Source organism: Pleurodeles waltl, chromosome 5 (assembly GCF_031143425.1).
Source record: "Pleurodeles waltl isolate 20211129_DDA chromosome 5, aPleWal1.hap1.20221129, whole genome shotgun sequence".
NCBI lineage: Eukaryota > Metazoa > Chordata > Amphibia > Caudata > Salamandridae > Pleurodeles > Pleurodeles waltl.
In genome coordinates, this window is record NC_090444.1 from 152,257,234 (window position 1) to 152,266,112 (window position 8,879).

At 42.2% G+C, this 8,879-nt stretch overlaps 1 protein-coding gene across 3 annotated transcripts in view; it reads left to right on the forward strand.

Moving 5' to 3' along the window:
• Positions 1 to 7,468, forward strand: part of WDR26 (WD repeat domain 26) — a 569,671-nt gene extending 562,203 nt beyond the window's left edge. For all 3 annotated transcript variants that reach the window (XM_069233823.1, XM_069233822.1, XM_069233824.1), the window contains one exon: positions 3,372 to 7,468. In XM_069233823.1, coding sequence (XP_069089924.1) covers positions 3,372 to 3,397 — 26 coding nt within the window. In that variant the 3' untranslated portion in view covers positions 3,398 to 7,468. The remainder of the gene's footprint in view (positions 1 to 3,371) is intronic.
• The last annotated feature ends 1,411 nt before the right edge of the window (positions 7,469 to 8,879 follow it).

Here is an 8,879-nt window from a genome sequence, read left to right on the forward strand (position 1 = left end):
CCATCTTGGGCAGGATGGAAAGGAGATGCTAAGACGCACAACAGGGCTGTGTTTTGTTCCCACACGATGGGTTGCATACCCCCTGAAGTGAGTCTGGAGCCAGGCAGGAAGGGCAGGGAATCTGTGCACTTCAAAGGACTCTTTGACGTTTCCCCCTGGGTATAGGTATTTGACCTCAGACAACACCAACTCAGTACACTTCTGGACCTGTGGATACTTTGCCACGAAGGGCTGCTGTGCTTCTAAAAGGACTATGAACCTGCTGGACTCCTTCTCTGCTGATCTGACCTGCTGCCTTCCTTGCCTGGTGGTGAGGAGGACTGGATCTGCATCTCTCCAGGTCAGGACCCAAGTGAATCCAAAGGCTTGCTGGCTTGTCTCCTGTTTTCTGAAGTCTCGGGACACAAAAGACTTCCAGCTCACCTGCAACAGCACCTGGACTCTTGCCCTGCCAAGTCCAGTGCCGGGCCCTTGGAGGTTGGGTGTAAAGTGCTGCAACTGCCAAAATTCCCTCATCGATACAGTTGCGTCGTCGGAGCTGGCACGTCTCCATTGACGTCCACGCATCACCGCTGCTGCAACAATCTAGGACACCACATCACTGCCAACACATTGCTGCTGCTACTGCAAGGATCGCGAATATTGCATTGACGACGATGCAGCTCATCGCCTCCATTCTCAACTCATCCTTGACTTTACATGGCTTGGAGCTGACGCATTGCCTCCCTTGCTCCTCGCATCTTGTTCTCCACTTCGACACAACCGCGAACCAAGGTACTGTTTCAGTGGTCCGAATCTGGTCCCTGTATCAGACCCGTGCTCCATCATGGTTGGCCTGAACTTTTGGATTTGACCCCTGCTTGCATGACCAGATAGTCCCAGTTGGCGCTTTATGCTTTTAAGCACTGCATTCCAGTTTATTCTTTAAAAATCTATAACTCCAGTTATACTTATTGAATTGTCATTTTGGTCTTGTTTTGTTTATTAAATTAAGCTCTATTTTCCTGATTAGGTGGGGTATCTTTTTGTGTGGTGTTTTCAATGTTTTACTGTTTGAAGTGTTGCACAAATGCTTTACAAGGTGCCTCTTAAGTTAAGCCGTACCACTCTGTGCCAAGCTACCAGAGGGTGAGCAAAGGTTAATTTAGGGTGTGTTACAGACTTACCCTGACTAGGATTGTGGTTTCTTACTGAATAGAGAGCATACCTCTGCCAACCAGAAACCCAAATTTTAACATTGACCTTTAACTCCCCGCCTTGGTGGTCAAGACCAATGTACTAACATAGGTTTTTCAGCCAGGGCAGACATCTACTGAGCCCCTCTTAGCATTAAACAAGGCCTTTACAGATACTTGGTTGGGGCTCGGGTAAAATGTTGTTCTGTCCCTCCTCCTCCAAGTCAACTGGCAAACTGCATGAAGCAACCGCCCTGCACTGGTGGCCCTGCATTTTAATCTCAGCAGGCTTCACCTGAGAGCTTGGTAGTGCAGGCTTCCGCAAACAAGACAAATCCCAGCACATTCTCAATGACGACCCCCACCCCTGTTGGAGTCAAAAGGGTGGAGATGTTTGGAAAGCGGATTTTCTCATGCACCAGCTTGGTGCTCAGATCAGTGAATTGCAGCTGCCTGCTGAGGTGCTATTCTCATGGCCTTTCGAACTTAGTGGCTCAAATCCTTCCAGGTGTCCCTTACCATCTCCGACCCGTAACTCACCACACCTCAGATTCCATCTGGAAAGCCATGGGCACCAGTGTCGTCTTTCGCTGCCACACATGGGTGAGATCCATCATCCTGAAAATCCTGGGGAAGGGCTACACGCTAACTTCCCTTTCTACACTGCTGCACCTTCCAATGTCCACCCACTTACTGACAAAGAACCTACTTTCCATTTTGTTTCATGAAGTGTAAGCCCTTTTGGCCAAAGGAGCTATCTAGAATGTGCCCACTCCAGAAGTATGATGTGGTTATTCATGCTGTTTCTGGTACCAAAGAAATATGGAGGCCTTCAGACTTTTTTAGATCCTGGTGGCATTTGATCTGCAGCACGTTTATTTCTTCATACCTATCATGCAGGTCCATAGGCACTACCTGCGGATCATGGTGGGATCAGTATTTTTAGTTTGCTGTGCTCCCCTTTGGTCTCATCCGTGCACCTCAGGTGTTCACTAAAGTAATGGCAGTGGTGGCATTACACCTTAAGATGCCAAGGGTTCCAGTCTTTTCCTACCTTGACGACCTGCTGATGAAGGCAGGGCTCACCCCAGGCAATCGCAAGTCACCTCCAGACTATGGTGCACCTCCTATCCTCCATGGGGTTCAGTATCAACTAGCCACTGACACACCTAATGTGTCTTAAGGCTCCCCTTCATTAGTGCCATTCTGGACATGTTTCGGTTTCATGCCTTTCTTCCATAAAAGAGAACATTTAGGCTATGATTCCGATGTTTCGTCCTTGGTCCTGTATTTCAGTGAAGTAGACTCTGAGGCTGCTGGGGCTGATGACCTCTTGCATCCTGCTGGTCAAGAACCACAGTTGGCATATGCAGGCTCTGCAGTGGGATCTAAAGTTTTAGTGGGCCCAACATTGAAGGGACCTCTCCAACCACATTCAGATGTCAGAGGAGATTGTGAAAGTTCTCCAGTGGTGGTTACAGGATCCTGATTGAGTCAGTGGACACCGCTCTGTTTTCCCACCCAGAGCTAAGAGTGGTGACTGATGCATTGTTTGTGAGTTGGGATGGTCATCTGGGAGAGACTCTGGCAGAGTCTTGACTCTATATAAACCTTGTGGCGCTGAGAGCGATCCATTTGGTGTTCAAAACCTTTCCATCCATCAAGGAGAGGCTTGGCAGGGGAGGTGCTCATGGATACCACCACTGCCATGCGGTACTGCAACAAACCGGGTGAGCTGAGGTCACGGACACTATGCCAGGAGGCTTTCCGCCTCTAGAAATGGCTGGACTACCACAGCATATTCCTGATGTTGATCCGCCTGGTAGGATCATTGGATACCAGGACAGTCAAGCTGAGGCATCAACGCCTAGCGGATCAGAAGTAGCAGTTACACCTTGAGTAACACCTTGACAGATTTTGTGTTAGCTGTAGTACATAATCATGGCAGCACGTGTGACCGTTTTATCACAATCTTGTCCGTTTTGTTATGAACATTAACTAGTCATGGTTTTTACCCTCTAGATATGGCTTCTACTTAGGATAGTGTGATTGGCCTCCAACTATGTAATACAACATGAAGGAATGTATTCTACTATTGTAGGAAATAAGGAAAACATTATATATGTATGTGGTGCTAGACCGTGTTTTTGCTGTGAATTTTACTTACCTTTTCTTTTTTCTCTTTTTCACTAACAGAGGAATGCAGTAGCATGGATAGTTGATGGTGAACCTGATGAAGCAGACGACATCTGTTTAACTTAAAATTAGTCGTATTTTAAATGGCTTGGGATTTGGTGAAACAAACATGATTGTTAGCTGGACAAGACATGCTCGTCATGAAATAAAAAAAACAAACACGAAAACCATTTCTGAAGCCCTATGTGGTCCAAGCATTTGCCACCTTGCTTCATAATGCCCAGCTGAGATGAAGCACGTCGTTAGACCGTTGTTGGACACCGTGTTGAATTATACCCCATCGGTTGTGAAGAACTGTACTACATTCAGGCTATCCATCGAACTCCGTATATATATATATATATTTTTTCCCTTCTGCCTTTTGTGTGGCAGGCTACCATTCTTGTTGCTCTTCTGTGTAATGACGTTGAAATGCTTGTTTGGAAAATTTTATTTAACAGTTTAGAAGGCTTGAATAGAGTGCTCTAGTCAGAGGGGTATACACGCGATAGGACAGTACTTCCCTCTCGTTTCTCCAAAACGCTCTGCCTTATTTAGCTTGAGGTCTTTCAGCTTGGTTCATGGATTCTAGCCTTGCTCATTTCGCAGACTTACAAACACAGATCATAAAAACAGTGAACTTTGTCGAAAGCACTCTCAACATCATATTTGACAGCAGAAATAAAAATTGTTTTGTACTTTTCACAAGCTGTTTAACCCTCGCTAAAGGGTCAACAGTACAGTTTTTTTTAAATAAATTAAGTATTTATAGGATTAAAGTGACTTCATTTGTATACCTTTGGAATTCAGTCCGGTGTCATCCAGAATTCAGTCATGCAGTGGTAAGCAATGTCTTTCCAGGAATAGTATTCATGGCATTTTGAAAACAGAGGCCGAAGGATGCAGGCTGCCTAGTATTTTTTTTCGTGGCCCGGGGGAAATATCTTTATCATAAATTATAATTGGTTACCGAAAAGCACGTTCAATTGCAAACCGTTCAGTATGCATAATGCATATTAATAGGCGTACAGTAAAATTGTGGGTCGAACTATAAGAGGATTTTCCTTTCTTGCAGAACACGTTCTGGACTGGTGCAGTTTTAAAATAAAAAATGGAGCTAATCTATGATGAGAAGATTTCAGCTTGCTTTGAGTTATTTTTTAAAAAAATGAGAAGCCACTACCCTTTTGCGGGCGATGCAAAGCCTACTTGGGAAGACTTAAATGGTGGCGTCACTTGCTACTTAGTTATGCTCTGTATGCGCGTGCTAGCTGTAGCGACCAATGACCAGACACCAGCAAATATAATGTATGCGCAGGGAACCCAGCTGTTTAAGGAGGGGAGGGCAGTCCTCCTTGTTTTTGTTTCAAAGAAACTTTTTTGACCTGAGCAGGGATAATCTAGTTTTCTTTCTTTACAGCTGCACTTGTTTTTAAGGTATCCGTTTCATGAAAAACTTCACATTTTTAGCATATAAAGTGCTATACTTTTCAGTAAAGGGCATGGTCAAGCGGGCATTTTATCTGCATAGTCTGTAGTTTTATGCGGTTTTATTTAATTGTGGTATACTCCATTTACCCGACAGTTATTTAATCTGCCCTTTGACTCTTTCCAATTGAGGTATCCAGTACCTCATCAGCTCTTGCCTTAACATAGCTAAAACGAACTTTACAAAATATTCTTTTGGCTTATTCAGTCAGATGGTTGTTTAGTAGGCTAAATGCTCTTTTGCAAAAAGTAGAAGTTGCAGACCAGTAGTTGAACTCCTTTTCTGCTTTTTGTTTGGGGAACTATGTTTGAAGTCTGGAGTAGGTTAAATATGCCTGTGTTCTTCTCAGCAATAGGTCCTTGTGCGCTGGTCGAAGCTTTGTTGAAACTGAGCCTGGACTGGGAACTGACCTTGACTAATACTCTTTCTAAGTCTTTCCCCACCTCATTTACAGCCTAAACATTTTTGCTGAAATGGTATGGACAAACACGTTAACAATCTGGCAATGGATACATGTGAGTTTTCAAAACTATGCAATTTAGAAGGTTTATGTAGCATTTTAACTGCAGTCTGGTATTTTGAGACCCAACAATGGTAGTTTATTTTAATTTTTAGATTGGAGCATCGACTGCTTTGTTCTGGAGAAAGAGCTTGGTTGTCTGGTTCACCAGCTGTTGCACAATGTGCTTTCATATTCAACCCTCAGCCAGGCCAACTCAGCCCTCCGTTCTTCTCAATAAGGACCAATTATGATATAGTTTAGTTTAAATGCTTTTGGGATCCTAAACAAGAGTATATGCACTCTACAAGTAGAGGACTGTTACCGACTAATAATAAATCCTAGCAGCAATACACAAAGCCAAGTCACGCTGCTATTCTTGCACTGAATTTACAGCAGGTTCGATATACAACTTCGCAGTAAACTGGGCAACAGCCTAACAAGTATCCATAATGCACCAGCCAACATGTTGTATATGAATAGTTAATCAATCTTTTTGGATGTCTATTTTGGGATTTGGATGGCTATTACAAAAATTGGTCAATTTGCCTGTAGTTGATAATCTTCTTTGTTGTCTTTTACTGTACAATGAAACGCAAAATACTTGAATACGCATTCCGAAACCAGACCTTTGTCCTCCTTGATTGCTGCATTTGGAAGAGGAGTGACATGTCTTGTGTATTATTGGTCAAGCAGAACGTACCTTGTGGTTACCTATGTGTGCACTGCCTCTTACATGAACACTCCCACCCAGCTGAGGTAAGTATTATAAATGGACACAGTGGCATGAAGTGCTGCACTGTAAATGGTTTCGATGTGGTGAGGAGAACTTTGTGCTTCATAAATTGAATCATTATCCGACAAAGATTTAGCCCCAGTCGCTTCAGCATCTTGCCGACTTGGGGGACGCGTCTCACATATCTGCCTCTTCTCAACAGGAAGCGATCTCGTATGTTTTTAAATCGCGCCAATCTTCCCTGATTACACACCACGCTTCAGTGTAGTATGCACACGTAGACACACTGAGAACCTGTACGCAAGCACACATCTAAGTTGCCACTTCGGTGAAAACTAGAGTAACAGACAACAATGCGCAATCTATTAGAGTGTGACTCCAGCACAGATTTGTACGGTAGATAGGCAGTGTGGTTAGTTATATTATAATTCAAATTTAGGCTTAAAAGTAAGAACGATTATCCATTTCTAGCTAGCTTTTTGTATCTGAATAAAAACTGCCTCCTCTGCTCTGTGCTACCTGGGAGCTATATATCATATGGAAAGACGCGCACAAGCAAAACGATTGTCCCTACTAATTTTTTTTTGTCCTTGCTTTCCAGTAAAAGTACAGCTCTGGAAAGAATCTGATCTGGCTTCTCTTGGAAGCAACTCATTAGTTCAAAGCCAAAACGTTATCCGTAATCCCTTTAATGTTGGTTAGAGGTTCATGCTGCCACTTGGCCATGTTCTACAGTCAAATTGGTGAAAACAAATTGGTTGCAAAAATCACTAGCACTTTGACACTTTTAAAACAAGGGTGGACTTTGCACCTCAACTTGCCAAAAATACTACTCCCCGTTTGTGTTTTTGCTGATAAAACTCTGCTAGGCACGTGGCCTCAGGTACCCGATCCTCTAGAGAGGGATTTGAGTTTTCCAATGTGCGATATTTCAGGAAACATTGGTACCAACTGCTTTATGCACCAGTCGCGTGTACGTGAAGTGCCCACTGTGACCTTGAATTTTTGGTTAACCCCAGTATATTTTTATAAACATTGCATTTAATGTAGCCCCATTTTACAGCCCTTGCCACAACCCCAAGTCTCTTCAGTTAACGTTCTCTTCCTGTTGTCAGAATAAATATGCTAGATTTGAATGTTTAGTGTTTTATAGGCACAGCCTTGGAAAATGTTATTGGCTGCTTGAAATGTTTTGAAATACAAAAAACAAGATCCACAAAAGCATGTGCATTCTTACGAACCAAGCTGCAGAGATCAAGAAACAAACTTTATTGTTCTCAAGATTTCTAAATTGTCAAGATGTTTATGGAGTTGTGGTGGAACTAGTTAACACTTAGAGCTTTTGGTATGTGATGACTATTTGCTATGGACTGATATTAAATGTTTAAAACGGATTGCGTTCTTAAATCTTCTGGATTTTTGTTACTATTGCAGACTATGATAAGAAGCTTAAATTTCTTTGCAATATGCATTATACCATACCGTTGGTAAACCCATATTTATTTTCACCTTCTACTAATTATTTACATCACACCCATTTTTTATGAATGTGTAGCATTTTAATTCTATTTTTTGTTTAATTCGAAGACATTTATCCTTTGATTTATTTTATCAGGTTTTTATGCATATTTTCCATGTTGGTGCACAGCACTGAAGAGAATCATTTGTATTCACTTTCAATTCAATAAACAAAATGAATAACTGGAATAATCAGTTCTGTGTCTTCACCCTCTGCCATCTGGCGGAATTTCAGGTGTTCACTTCTAATGCAGATAGTCTAGTCTGGTGCCAAAAGCATTTTATTTGGATGTGTAGATTTCTGTAAATTGTAATGTATTGTTGCTGCTGCTGCACTCGTGTGTGTGTTTTTTTTTTTTTTTGTTTTTTTTTGTCTTGACCCGAAGAAAATAGCACCAGGGCACAGAAAAGGCCATTTTACTAGTCTCTTGTAATACTCTTGAAATACTGTGATAATTATCAATACTGCGGGACCACACTAAGGACTTTAGTCAAATCATAAATTTTTATTGACACTGTGTACAAACACCCCATTATTTGTTTTGTTTATATTAAAATGGAAAATTGTGTATATTTTGGTTTGCTCTTATGAATTGTTGGAATTATAAATTCTCGTTTTCCATTTAGGCAGCTGAGCTTCAATTTATCATATGTTTGATCTACATTCTGGATTGTCCACGTCCTGGCTCATGCTCGTTCTCAAGATGTGAATACATTTTAACTGAACAACTGACACTCCATGCCCCGTTTTCTGCACTTTGTGCCCTCGCCAGTTCGTTTTTTCTGCCTGCCAGACAGTATGGATTGAGCTTGCATTCTTGTGCTGGGGAGTTGTTTCAAATAGAGTTATAGCCATTGATTGTTTTTTGGATCTCCAGATTTTTTCCCCTCAACATTTCCTCTTTCTTTAGCTCCGGTACTTTGCGTTGCATTGATCTAACTTTAAGCCATGTGTAATGTCACATCATTTGTAGCAGTTAACCCACCTAATCTCTGCATGTCTTCTCTGTACACCAGCCATCTTATGCATTTCATTTGTATGTTAATATCCATATGTGATCTACCAAGCACGACCTGTCTGACATGAAGCACCCATTTCATAGTAGGTGCTGGATTTTATGAACAGAAAGAATAAAGAGGTGAGTATACGATCATGACCAAGAAGAGCACCATGATTCCTCTTCCAGTAAGAGAGGGAACAAGGCAACATTCCAGGGGAAAGCTCCTCATTCCTTGGAGGCCTCATTAGCTCTTCCAAAGCTCATAAAGTAACTTATGAGAGTGGAC